The 15,182-nt window shown below is 37.3% G+C and overlaps 1 protein-coding gene across 1 annotated transcript in view; it reads left to right on the plus strand.

Annotated features, from left to right (window-relative positions):
• LOC121315292 (tubulinyl-Tyr carboxypeptidase 2-like) overlaps positions 1-15,182 on the plus strand; it is a 32,341-nt gene that overhangs the window by 13,392 nt on the left and 3,767 nt on the right. The window contains exons 4-6 of the mRNA XM_041249333.1: positions 140-214; positions 7,162-7,543; positions 9,993-10,111. Coding sequence (XP_041105267.1) covers positions 140-214; positions 7,162-7,543; positions 9,993-10,111 — 576 coding nt within the window. The remainder of the gene's footprint in view (positions 1-139; positions 215-7,161; positions 7,544-9,992; positions 10,112-15,182) is intronic.

The raw sequence follows: 15,182 nt of genomic DNA on the forward strand, positions 1-15,182 counted from the left end.
GCTTAGTAAATTCAGCATGTTCAACCATATCAGAGAGAGGAATGTTTAACTCCTTAGAATAATCTTTAATCGAATAAATTTAAAACCCAACATGATTTTAATAGATGGAACAGACTAATCTCTGTTGTATCTTTTGTAGGTTGATGGAGACAGCGAGAGAAATGATCCGGGAATCTCTTCCCATAAAATGCCTTGAAGCTGTGATACTTGGAATGTATCCTTTCACTGGTGCTTGACTTTGGCATGCATGCAACAGATTTCTTCTCATTGCTTCATTAGTTATCCCTCACAAATGAAAATCCCTGTCGACAGGGTTACAGTGGAGACGGTCGTCCATCTGTATATACGTATGTTTGTCGCACTACATTTTTTCTAGCCGGGGATATATGTTATTGACATACTTGTGGTAATTGTTTTCTGCAGTGTGGTACAAAGAACAGTGTTATATGGTTTTGTTCAATACCTTCCATGTTATGGACATCCATGAAAATCATGAAGCAAGGTCATGTTTACTGAATCAACCTATTAGCTATGTTCTTTAACATTTCCAATTGCATATGTGGTTAAACCGCAAGGGTAATTCATAATGTTATTTATTTATTTGCATTTTGGTATACTCCATATTTGCTAGAATCAGCTTTACCATTACCATGGCAACAAGCATCAGGGTGGCTGCAGTTAACATGTTCGAGCCTAATATACAGCCGGGTTGTCTTTACCACAGATACATGATGGTGATGGATACCATCATTTTGACAATTTGTCTGTTGTTACAGACATGTTTTGTATTCTTAAGCTTTCTGCTTGTTTTAGACACAACCAGGTTCAGACTTTAGGAAAAAAATTGGAAATTTAACTGGGTTTTTGTGCCTGAAACAGAAAGCTTATCTATAAAAACACAGGTATCCCACAAGAGGGTAACTTTCTCAAATGTATGTAATATAAGGACAACTTATAGTAGGGTATTAACCATACACTAGAGCAAGGAAAAAGGACATCATAGGTACCTTATTAATTGTAACTTGCTGCTTTTTGGAGAGCTACATATCTAACACTCAGCACACATTTGATTTGACTATTGAGACGCACAGTGCCATGAAAAAGTATTTGCCCCCTGTCTGATTTTCTGCATTTTTGCATATTTGACACTGAATATTATCAGATCTTCAACCAAAATCTAATATTAGATAAAAGGGACCCTGAGTGAACAAATAACACAACATTTTGTTACTTATTTCATTTATTTATTAAAGAAAGTTATGCAACACCCAATGCCCCCGTGTGAAAAAGTAATCACTCCCTTATACTCAGTAACTGGTTACACCACCTTTAGCAGCAATAACTGCAACCAAACGCTTCCTGTAGTTGGTCAGTCTCTTAAAGTGCCGTGGAGGAATTTTGGCCCACTCTTTCATGCAGAACTGCTTAAACTCAGTGACATTTGTGGGTTTTCGAGCATAAACTGCTTGTTTCAGGTCCTGCCACAACATCTCAATGGGGTTTAGGACTTTTTTGGCCATTCCAAAACTTTAAATTTCTTGTTCTTCAACCATTCTGATGTAGATTTGCTTGTGTGTTTCGGATCATTGTCTTGCTGCATGACCCAGCTGCGCTTCAGCTTCAGCTCACGGAGGGATGGCCTGACATTCTCCTGTAGAATTCTCTGATACAGAGCAGAATTCATGGTTCCTTCAATGATGGCAAGTCGTCCAGGTCCTGATGGAGCAAAGCATCGCCAAATCATGACATTCCCACCACCATGCTTGACCGCTGGTATGAGGTTTTTACTGTGGAATGCAGTGTTTGGTTTTCGCCAGACATAACAGGGCCCATGTTGGCCAAAAAGTTCCACTGTTGACTCATCTGTCCATAGAACATTGTTCCAGAACTCTTGAGGATCATCCAGGTGCTTTTTGGCAAACTTGAAATGAGCATTCATGTTCTTCTTAGTGAGCAGTGGTTTCCGCCTTGCTACTCTGCCACGAATCCCATTTTTGCCCAGTGTCTTTCTGATGGTGGAGTCATGAACACTGACCTTAGCCGAGGTGAGAGAGGCCTGCAGATCCCTGGATGTTGTTTTAGGGTTCTTTGTGACTTTCTGGACGATTTTACGCCTTGCTCTTGGAGAGATTTTGGCAGGATGACCACTCCTGGGAAGATTCACTACTGTCCCAAACTTTCTCCATTTGGACAATATGGCTCTGACTGTGGTTTGGTGGAGCCCCAGAGCCTTAGAAATGGCTTTGTAACCATTTCCAGACTGATAGGCATCAACAACTTTTTTTTTCGAGGTCTTCAGGAATTTATTTTAATCATGGCATGATGTGCCTCTAGAACCTGTGTGCTGACAACTTCACTCTGATGGTAAGGGCCAAAGTTAGTCAGATTTATATTGGGCAGGGCTGGCCAAAATCATGCTTGATTGTTAACCAAAGTATTCAAACAGCTGACCCTAATTATCCCTTTAATTGGGTTGAGTTAACTAGGGGGGGGGGGGGGGGGGGGGGGGGGGCATAACTTTTTCACACCTGAAGATTGCATGTTTGATTACCTTGCACACCAAACAAATGAAAGAAGCACCAAACTTTGGTGTCATTTATTGTCTCGGGCTCCTTCTAATACTACTACAACCCACAAAAAGATCTGACCAAATTCAATGAGAAAAATGTGCAAAAATGCAGAAAATCAGATGGGGGCAAATACTTTTTCACAGCACTGTATATATTGTATATATAGTTTAACTTCATAGTGTTGTACATGTAATCGATTTTTTTTCAAAAGACTGCACAATAAGTACATATGTATTTTTCATGAGTTGGGATTTCTAACATATACCAAACTGTATATATTTAGACACATTTTCAAAACTATATTCAGTTCATCATAAATTAATCCAAGATTTACATAAACATGTGGGGCAGTCCATTTACTAGAACTGGGGTAGATGGCTTATTTCAAATGGTTATTAATGAATATTCTGAAATGACCTTTACTTAATTTTTTTTTTTAGTATTGACTGCATATGCTCCCTCACCTACCTAGTGGCAGTTTAGAAACAGATGGTCATTCAATAATAACCTCAACCCTGCAGCTTGACCCTGGCAAAAAAAATAGCACAAACTGGTGTTTGGACGTTATTTTTGAACCCCTGTCATCTCGGCAAAAGGAAGGAGCTTAGCTATGTTGGGGAATGATGGCGCTATGAACTATTCACCCTTCGAGATCAAAGAAGCAAGGTTTGAGCTGATGCATTGGAACTGACTTTGTTTCTACCATACACTCAAAAGAAGTGCCACTTTTGTGGGCAAAATTGACAATTGTCATGTGTTTTCCAAACCAGGGTACACTAAATTATAAGTCACTCCTAGCCAATCAAAATATCTGTTTCATGAACAGTCCAGTATTACTTCTGTTTTATGACCATCCTCTTTTCTTGGCTGTCTCTTCACAATCTTGTTGGACTACCCAGTTCTTATAAGAAGACCGTTAACCCTTAAAACCATTAAAGGCCATTTGTTTTTATTAGCCTTCTAAAATGCAATCCAGGGTGGTGTCTACAGTAGCTGTAATGCTTTTCTGCATGTGAGGTGATATCTCCCTTTTGAGTAATTTGATATACTTTAACCCTTTCAGAGCCCCTAATAGGAGAGCAGTAGTCAGGGGTTTCCTGCCCTGCTGCTGTTTGTTTTGAAGGATTCCTCATTGCTGTCCTTTCTCTTCAGCTACTGAGCTGTTGCTGTTGAAACATGAGGACTTGTTTTAAAATAATCAATATTTTGCTTTAAGATTAATTAGTCAGAACCAAACTGTAAGAGGTTACAATGCTCTCAAGACAACCTTCTCTTTTCTGTTTAGCTCGAACTCCTAGGTTTAAGAGGGATAAGCTCTTGTATTATTCGTTTTGTTTATCCACTTACTGTAGAACCATACACTACAGCAAGGATACAGAGCAAGATCTTGGGTACCTTATAAATAATTTTTATTATTGCATGTGTGTTTCTGTAAGAAATTGCTGCTAAGTGCAGTAGATAAACGCATGCTATTGATTATAAACAAAAAGCAGCTGGTATCTTAGCAGATACAAAATATGAGGGATTCACCAAGGTGTTTGAATCATATGTACAGCAAAGTGTTTTGTTTTTTGTTTTTTTCATATCCTAATTGATTATAGAAGCATATGGTGGATTGCCTCCATTTTAATTGTAGTCAGCATCTCTACACTAGCATTGGTAGGCTGTACTGCTGTAGACACTTTTAAGTGTCTTTGTTATCTTGCTTTCTCTGGTCTCTGTTCTCCAGTGTCATCCTGACCTTTATAATTGTCGAGCCTGCTCTTTACAAGGGGAATACAGTGAATTGACTATTATTGAAAAGGTTTACAGCTTTTGTAGGTTCACAAACAAAAGGGACTACTCTAATCTACTGATTACTAAAGTACACAACGCTGTTCCTAAAAATACGTATCTTTTGTCGGTTATTTATAACTGTAATTTTCTAAGTAGGGACATATTTTTTCATTACAATTTAATGCACTGAATTGGTAATGTTTTTATTATAGGTTACAATATGTTGGATCCCACAGTAGAGTTTGGTTATAGCTACCCTGCTATTACACTCGTGTGCATTAAGTGTTTTGTTTTAATACTAATGTAATAAAGTTTACTATGTGCACAACTGAATGTATTTTAAAATCAGAGTGTATTTTGTATAGTACAGTAATTTATTAACACCCTGTATATACCAATCACTACCATAGTCTACTGTATAGAATGCTGAACCCCGAGTGCCTTTTATACCTGAAACACATGCAGAAATCTTCCCAAAAGAAAATTCTCCAGTATACCAGTAGTCCATATGAGTTTCTCAGCAGATGCTAATCCATGAGGGCATGTAACATTCTGGAACTTCGTTATGTAAGTCTTGCAGCAAGCTGATGTTAAGCCCTGTATTTGTCTTTTTGAACAAATTTGTAGAACAAACTTTTTTCTCTATTCTTTTAAAACAAATCTTCCTCAACAAATTAGGTTTAAGAGATTTTACTTCAACTTTATATGTGGTTGCTCAAGCCTGATGCTTTCAGGTAGCCTGTAGCAATGGTACAGGACACCACTGACACGAGTTTCCAGCTGTGCTAATTTAATACATTTTGGGATACAAACGTGACTTTTATTTTTGTCCTTGGTAGGTACCTATGATAGATGCTACTTGAGGCTAGTGTACAAAAATGTACAATTTTTATCTGAATAACTGGAGGAAGTGCAGCAAGGACAGTGTTTAATTTATGATTCAATGGGGGCCAAGTGGAATTCAATATTCCTAGCGCTTATTGATTTTATCTATAGTCCTTTTGTCTCCTACATTTTCAAGCATAATTATTTCATGAGTGCAGCCTAATACAGTAACCTGGCAAACAGAGTAACGATGAAGAGCCAGTCTGGCATCTGTGAGGGGGAGGGAGAGCTGCAGAGCGTAGAGACTCCACTAACAGATGGTTATTCAGAGGGAAATTAAGTGAAACAAAAATTCAGGAGCTGAGGAATGATCGTCCGTATCTTTTTTTTTTTCACTTGCCATCAGCTTTCAAGCATTCTAGTGAGTGACAGTGTGGTCATATCAATAACATCAACGTGAAGAAAATTACAAAATGTGGATATCATGATGGATGTCCTTTTATTGTTTCACCGTGGCCATTTTATTAGGAACTATAAGTGGCAAAAACACATGGGGGGGGGTCATTAGCACAATTTTTGTTAAGAGAAAAAAACTCGATGTTACAAAAATAGAAATTTTGTAGGTTAAATTTAGTATTTTTAATTGATTTGTACAGACCAAATTGAAAAAAAGGAAGCAACAATTCATAACATTAAAAAAGTCTAACGGGCAAAGTATGTATTTATTACACCCATTTTACTGTGTATTGTGGAAAGTAGTAATTATATTTCTAACGGATGCTTTTTTTTTTAACAAAACCTCAGTGTTGAGTATCAAATATCAATAACATTAAAAATAGAATAACATAACATTGACTTTACTCTGTGTTTGTGAGAAATAGAAAGCATGTTTGCGTTTGCTTTGGCAGTTAATAATCAAACTGTGAGGTATGTGGCCTGTCACATGGTTGCAAGTAAATATTGGTGGAACAATATAACAAGTTCTAACCCGAATACATGAGAATTCAGATTTGGAATTGCATATGAAGTTGGAGTATATTAAGTGAATGTTAAGAGTACAATTATGTTGTCTTTTGAAAACCTAGTACACATTTTTGTTGCCATGGTGCTACTTGTTTCAAGAACTTTGATATAGATTTAGGTCTAGATATAAGCTTTGACCTTTCAATTCTTAAGTAAGATAGCATGTGAAAAGGATACCAAGTCTGTGTGGCATGTTGTGGATCAAAGGTTGTGGCAGCTTTTTGTCTCTGTAGAGTCCAGTGTTTTTATTCACCGTTGGATATAACATTCCTAGATCCCAAAAAAAAACAACTCAGCAAGCCCTACAACAGTTAATTTCCATTGTGTCAACATTGTAGTAGCACTAAAACCAGCTAAAATTATTGTATGTTGGAATGTTTATAGTAAATGGTTGGAAAACCCCTCCTCCCCAAAAACCATAATGCCTCAGACCTATGAGTCACCAACAACAGCTTTACAGATTACAGTGTAAAAATTAACAGATAAAAATAAAGCAAGTCACAGCTTTCTTAGTGCTTTACAGTGACACAAAGACTTGCTTCACAGTGATACATTCTACAGACATTGCACCTAATGGTCGCATCTGGAATCAGACTCACACTGGGGTCTACACTTTGTGAAAGTCACACAATGTTAACAGAATGATACTGGCATATAACAGCTTAGTTGCAGGGACAAGAACAGGGAATTTACTGAACTGTTCCAAATAGATTTATTTATAGTTTGTATACTATTAGAATTGTTTCATCCCTCTCAGAAATGTTGACTTTGCACTTGTTTTGAAATGTTTTGAAACTTCAGGAAATCAGGAATATGTTAAGACATGTTAAATAACCAACCATGACCTTATGTATCAATGGTGGTTGAAGTACTTTACTAGCTACTGCTTCATGATTTATTTGCACGCTTTATTTGCTCTTACTTTGACCCGCACACAATATGTATTCTTTAACATTGTCCTGCACAGCTACCTGACCAATGGGCTTACCTCTGTGGAGCGCTTTCCCATCAGCTTCAAAACACAGTTCTCAGGGAACTACTTCCACCACGTGGTCCTAGGTGTGTACTGCAATGGGCGATACGGCTCGCTGGGCATGAGCAGGAGGCCAGACCTTATGGACAAGCCGCTAACCTTCCGGACCCTGAGCGAGCTCATCTTCGAGTTCGAGGACTCCTACCGCAAGTACCTGCACACGGTGAAGAAGGTGAAGATCGGGCTGTATGTGCCTCACGACCCGCACGTGTTCCAGCCCATCGAGTGGAAATATCTGGTGCTGACCTCCAGCAGGGTGGCACGTGAAGAAATGCGCAAGGAGATGGAGAAACATGCACGGGACATGAGAATGAAGGTCAGTGAGCTTTCACACTGTTGTTACTGTATGTGAAAGAAAAAAGTAGAGCTTTTACAGAAGTACAGTAATCCATCACATATCCGACAAGTGTAAAAAGGCAGATGAATGAATCTTGTTTTAAATACCATTATACAGCTGTAACAATATATTCACACTATATTCACTATATGGCTATATTCACACAAATATTGTTTTGAGATTCAGCTTTTATTAGGGAGCTCCCCTAAATCCCTTGTTTAGAAAGATAGAGGGTATTTATGCGTGTGACAGGGTAGCCATCTGCTGTGTGGGTACATATGTTCGCTGCTGAGTGCCAGTGCGGAGGTAGAGATGAAGTTTGAAGTTGACATGCGCCACAGACGAACAGCTCAACTGATACTACCAGCAATGTTAGCGCACGAAGCATATACAACACAGTATCAAAATATCTGAAATAATCTTCTCTGTTCATTAATAAACTAGCATTGCTGAAGAGGTTGATCAGGGCAGATCAACGTTAGAGCGGATAAAGGGAGAAATTACTGTACGCGCATCATGTCCTACCTTGCGTATATTTATAACTGTTTCTCCAATTGTGAGCTGTTGAGAGCTATGTATGACACCTCAAATACGGTGTTACAGTTCTTGGTGGGGGGTGATTGGTATGTTACTGATACCGTGTTGATTCTATGCTTATTAGCAAAGCTGTTGCTAAGCATATGTCAAGTAGAAAGTTGGAAGGCAGGTTGACCTGGTTAAGACTGAGAGTTGTTCTTGTGGTTTGAAACTCTTTTCAGCAAGCGACTACATATGGGTCATCTGATGTTTGACAAACTGTCGACAAACCAAGACAACACAAATCAACAGTGAATACTGATTTAAAAGATGCTTGATTTAAATAGTACAATTTTGCACCAATTTATGTTGCTATTTTTGTATTATGTAATCTCAATAACTAACATTGTATGTAAAATAACAAAAAATAAATTGTTTAATTCTATTCTGGTACACTTCTAAGTTCTGTATATGTAAACTTTCAGACACACAGAGGACAGATTATATCATCGCAAATACCGTATAGTTGTGCCTGGAAGTCAAATGTTACATTAATGCAGCCAAAGTCGTGGTAAATCTCTTCACTTCCTACTTATCCCCAACGCCAACTGCAATACTGCACCACCATAAAACAAGGAGATACAGGTCACTGCTTTTTTCTTCTAGTGATTTGTCAAATCTAGGTTCTGTACTGTTTGGTTTAATGAGATTCAAAATATTTCCATCTGCCATATTATATTTATTTGTTTTCCATAATAGAGAAGTACTGAGGTTTCAGTTCCACTTCAGTCCTTCTTATACTAGCAAATAGCTTGTTGGCAACGACAGCTGTTGTACTATTCCTTTGCATTGCTGCATTTAACATTCAACCAGTGCATTTGAAAGAATTTTTTTGTTTTGTTTTTTAAAGACCGACCTTCCTCTACTGAACTACTAAACAGTACGATTTATAATAAGATTTAAAAATAGCTTCTAATTTATGGTGAGTCCCTACAGCTGCCCGATGCCAGTGGCATTTATTGGCCTGTAGGTTCAATTACAGTCACATCTGCACACACTTTGCCATAGTTAATGGAGTAATGCCAGTACAGTATTATTCTTTTTTAAAGTTAATATGCAAAAAAAAAACTATTGCTCTATATGGTGAACAGTAATTCACACTCCTCAAACAAAAAAGAGTATTAATATATGAATGAACTTGGGTCTGAATTTGGGTTCAACTGTGTTCAACCTTGTATGGTGTCGATGGAAACAGAGACTCCGTTCTGAGCTAGGATTTAATATATGCACTTAATGGCTTCCAATCAGTAGGTGTAACCTAGACGTCTTAATCTCTGTATTAACTGGCAAGGCAGTAAACCACAGCAGGATCATGTTTATTTTCAATATAAGTGAATAACATTGGCACCTTGAATAAGCAGCTAGTTGATGTAAGTCATCCCAAATGTATAGCTCATTTTAGTGGCTAGTAAATTAAAGTTTCAATGTACAGTATACTATGTGCTGAAAAGAATGGTAAACAGCACAATGACTGTGAAAGTGCACCCCAGAAACCTTTTTAAACAGGCCATTTTGTTCTGTTTGCCTATTTTTTTTATTTCTATTAGATTGATCTAAAAAGCAGCAGATCTAAATAGCAATGCCTTCTGTGAAATTGAATTTTTATACAGAAAGTAAATTCATTAATTGTATATTACAGAAAACCATTATTATAATACATTTTTACAGTTTGTATTTAAGTTTGACATAACTGCCGTCTACAGTAGTGTAAAGCTTTACTAAATTGTTAAAATCCTTTCCCATTCATATAAGTTCCTCTCATGAGCAAAACAATTGATCACATACTTTATTAGTGTGAAGCAGTTTTCATTCTAGATTTCTCTCACTTTAAACCCATTTTTTCCTTTCCCAGATATTGAAGTCCTCAACAGCCCAGTCTCCTATTAAAGAGCGAACAAGAGGCAAGTCGTTATCTCCACGCCGAAGACAAGCGAGTCCTCAGAGACGCCACTTTCACAAAAGAGATAAATCGTAAGTACTGGAGAATCGGTTTAGTTTTTAATAGACTAAAACTGTTCAAGATTAAAATGAAGGGTGCTAGCGAGGTGTCATCTTAAGGAGCAGTGTAATTTACCGTCAATCCATATTTGAAAAGGGTATGGCTTGATTAAACCCAATTTTAAAATATCAACTCTGCAATGTTTCCAGTAAAATACTACCTCAAACAACCTCATGCTTGGTTATAGCTCCCAACTGGACTTTGCATGTGTGCTAAATTTTGGATTGATCTGTTAGATAGATACCAAAGTGTTTTGTGTTTTGTCAGTTTATTATACCTTTGGAAATATCAGTACATATACTCATAATAAAACATATACAAAATCTTTTTCTTGTGACCTTATACTATAAGGGCATATGTGCATTTAAAATGAAGTTGTCAACCAACAGAGAAGTACTGAGTTCATTGTTTTGTTTGGTATATGCCTACAGATTTGGAAGTTGTCTGTACAATTTCTAAAAAAAGCTTTACATTGCTATGTCCCAGTGCAAAACACTACTGTATAAAAGCTTTGGCATAAAATAAAATACGTTACTTAAATTTTTTTTTTTTTTGTCCGAAGAGAAAGCCGGTTTGACAAGCCCTTAGAGAACTTCCATATGTTTTTTTTTTTTTTTTTTTTAGAAAGACTGCTTTTGATTGACATGACTTCTGTCTTGTTTTAGTCATGCCCCGTTTAATGTATGCCTTTCACTGGTGTATCCTCAACTGTTAATTCAATTAGATTGGCGCCAGATTGCGAGCTGAAGCAAGCCATCTGATGCCTATTGTATCTAATTTAATGGGACATTGTTTTCCAGTTTTATTGAACACACCTGTATGTTAACAAATGTGAGGATTTGTGTATCCTTTACACAGGTCTGACCACTTTTATCAGGAACTATTAGAAAATAAAGTAGGCATGCTATGCAATAGAACCTAACCCAGTGATGTGTTGCATGAGCGACAGTGTAGTATAAACTGTTAGTTCACTGCTGGTAACACCTCATGGAAAAGGTTGATGTATCCGTTACTACTGCTGTAAGGTGCATTGACAATTGCCAGTACTAGACTACAGTAACCAATAGCGCAATCACATTAACGGCCATGCATTAGCAACACTTTTTGTGAATGCAAAAAGAAATATCTGTGAGTTTAAATATTTTATCCTAATTAAATTGAGAGTAAGTAAAATGCTTATTCTTATAACCAGACTTGTTAAAACACAACCATACAAACTACAACTCACTGTAGAGTGAACCATCTTTCACATTCAAATGCAGTAGTCTGTTATATGGAAAAAATGCAGTAGTCTCTTCCCCACCTTCCATACTGTGTACAGCTCTGCTTTACAGTAAAGCTTACATACAAAGAAAGGCTCATCTGGTACTGGGGGCACTTGCTGTATAAAAGCAGTGCTGGTACTACAGAGCTAAATAAGACATTGTTTGTTTGGTTTGTTAATGGTGTAGCTGTCCATTGTGGGTTAAATGCCAGGCATGCAGACATATAATTACTAGCTCAGGAGGAACGTCCATCTGGCATTCTGTAATGACCCCTTAGTTACTGACAAGCACACTGTAATAACAGGGACACCATCAAAAAGAAACCTTCTACAGTGACAGTAAAATTAGTGGGCGATCGCTGCAGAAATCCGAAAATGGCATGTAAATTGTAACTTGGAGATCTGATTTGGAGAACAGAGTTAAGATCTGTTTAATTATTTATAGGCAGAACATCCGTTCCATTTGTTGGATAGATGCAAGTGTTAATTACTAGGGTTATATTTGCCTTTTTAATTAGAAGTATTTCAACTCTAGTGTGAAATCAAGTTGACGGTATACTGTAGTCAAGACTGTTAGTTTAAAAAATAGAACTGTCAAATGCTTCTTTTTCACTAAAGTCTCAGCTTTCAGATTGCTTAACACTTCAACTCACTTTTATATTGCAGCACCGGAGGATAGCACCAGCCAGTGTTACTCGGTTTAGAGGTCAGGAGGCGGGGTTGCAACCTGATTACAGGTTCTTCTAATTAGCATGTTGCAGATTAAAATTATCTTTCTTTCTCACACATCTTGAAGGGCAACTTACATAAGAAGTGACAACCACTCCTGTTCACTGCATGGCTGTATGATGAAATACTTTTAGCAATGGACTTGATCCCTCCATTGTCCTGCTTTTAATAATCTAAGTATTTAAGTTGGAAAAGTGTATGGGTGGGGGAAAAAACAGCATTTGCAAGCTGTAATTAGAAATTAATTCGGGTTGCTTGCATCCTTGCCTGCAAAGCAATTTTCACTTTCAGTCGAATATGGATATCACATGCATTGGTTACAGAAGTGCTGAGAATTGATTTCAGGAAGTAAGCACCTAAATAGTGTGAGTAGACCTTTTTTTTTTTTTTTTTTTCTTAAAGTCCCTTCAGGACCTGAATTAAGCAGATATTTTTTTTTTTTTTTTAACACAGTCTTAAAGAAGAAATATGCTCCTCAATATGATCTTTGCATTTTGAGTATAGAAGGCAATCAAGCTGCTGAGCGGTGGTACAGTTAACAGTGGAGAATTTGAGTTAATGCACAGGGTTCTGTGTCATAAGGACTCTACTTGTCTAATGAAAGGTGCTGTTAGAAATGAACACTGAGCAGATAAAAGAGTGATCAAAATAAGAGTAACAGCAATCGCCTTGACTGCCCGATTTGTTATCTCACTCTGCACACAATTTTGCACGTAACTTTTGCATTTCAGTGCCTGTCGATGAAGGCTGTACTGTGTGGTAGTTGACTGCGACTGGAGTTATGCATCCTGAAACGAAGGCGAGGGCACTAACGAGAGTCAAGGTCAATACCATACGGTATAGCCTTCATCGAGAGGGCACTGTCTCTATATTAAAAAAAAAAACAACACTTAAAAACCATGTTTTCCTTGAACTTGCAATGATTCATCAGGTACCCTTCTGCTGAGAAGAGCTTTAGGAAAATAGTCCTGAAAATGTTTATAAAGGATCACACACATAATTAGAGAAAAATAACGTAAACAAATACCTTTTTACTTGTCAGAGCAACTTTATAGTTTTTTTGGACAGTATCTGAATGGCGCAATATTACTGAATTGTCTGTGTCTCATATTTGTTGTTGAGAAAGTGGTGTGCGCCAGTCGAGCTGACAGGCTGTGACTGGCTGATTTGGCTTTTCCAGATACAGGATTTTTACAGATACAGGTTGCTTTAATCGGGGAAAAGTAGTGATAGGCTAGTTTTGGTGGATATTAAAATAAATTTGGACCAAATGTATCATTGTTCAGTATTTACTGTCCAATAGGTGTGAACTAAGCTTTCATTATGGCAAGTAAAAATTAAAAAGCTGGCACTTGTGCAGATTTGATTTTAAGTACCATCTGGTAGAAGCCTGTAGAAATGGAAACTTACTGGCTGATGAAGTCTTCATTGTTTTTAACATTTATTTGAAACTGGTTAATTAAGATTAAGCAGTATAACGTTTTATATATCCACCTTTGCTGTTTGCATGCACTATGGGCCTCATTCAACTCATTCACTTAACTTGCAGCTGATGAAAAAGCATTTTAAGAGATTTATTTTCCTAGACACATTTTAATTGAATTATCCGAGCACAATCAGACAAGATGTTCTTTGGATACTGAACTGTGTAGCAATATGGATTTTACAAGGCCAGACAAAGTACGAAAAAAAAAAAAAACAAGATAAAAAATTAATAAATAAATAAATAAAAAATTGAAGTGGTTACAACGAATTAAAGAATGGCTGCCCTTCTCCGGATTTAATGGTGTATTAATATCAAACCTTTCCACTGCTATGATTTGTTAGTTGAGCCAGGATAATAACCTAATAAGTCAGGCTCGTTTTATACAGTAACAGATACCCCACTTAAAGAATCACTTCCCAATTTTAATGAATGGTCTAGACTGAGAACAGAGTACACCAAGAGCATGCGAAACATTATCAGGAGTGTCAGCACAAAATGAGAATTTCTGACAAGGTACTGCTACCACATTTCTACATGTTAAGCGAATAAATAAGTTATAGAAGTAATAACAATAGAGCCTGGGTAATTGACTAGAACTGTCAGTGAACAAGCGCACAGAATTAGAAGCATTTATTTATTTATTTATTTTAAACCTGTTCTAAAACTAGTTTTGCTTCGATCAACCTTGAGCGTATGGTATGGCTGTATTGCAATGAGCGAAGTACATCAGACAAACTGCTGATGCAGCTTAGCTTGGCAATGCATGTACAGGGGATGCACAGGAGCATTTCACTACAAAGCCTGGATGACGCTTGAATTGGAAGACCACTTTGTCTAGACCAATACTGGAGCAGGGTGCTTTCTTCAGTTTGCTGGTTACCCTCCATTAATTTCAAGACTGAATTGAACTCTTCTTCTTGATAGATGAATTAGAAGCTTTACCCACTGAGCCCTTTTTACAAGCCAACTGGCTTCCGATATGTTGCTGTGCAGCTCTCAGGGGGGAGGGGTGCTCTCCATGTTATAATATTTTCTATATGATATGTCAAAGAGGATATTTCAAGGTTCCTGTTTGTTTTATTCTGAGAGGTCTAAGTCAGGTGACTCGCAGACTGAGACATTCAGATGTATTCTTGTTACATTCAGGTCATTGAACAGGACATGTTTGTGCTTGGCTTAAATGAGAGGTGGGGTGGAAGTACAAAGAAAGGCAATAGGAAAAGAGTAAATTTGGTGAAGGCAAACATTTCAGTACTGAATATTTTCCTGTGACACTGACTTTTTCCTGAATTTTATGTTCTGCATTTAGGGTTGTTGTCTGCCTGAAGCACAGTATGTGTCACAAGCTAAGGCAGTGTCCTTGTTCTCATCCTGACTCGAGACAGTGGCTGTGGGCCTGTCTGCTTCAAAACATCAAATTCCATTAGTTTGAGTGAGCTTGTTCAAGACTAGCTGACTTATTTATTTATTTTTTGTATTTTTTGCATTCCATTTACTATTCAGTGAATTATAGTTAATTACTGATGCATTAAAAATACTTGTTACCTAGCTAGCTGTAATACAG

The sequence above is a fragment of the Polyodon spathula genome, chromosome 5 (assembly GCF_017654505.1).
Source record: "Polyodon spathula isolate WHYD16114869_AA chromosome 5, ASM1765450v1, whole genome shotgun sequence".
NCBI lineage: Eukaryota > Metazoa > Chordata > Actinopteri > Acipenseriformes > Polyodontidae > Polyodon > Polyodon spathula.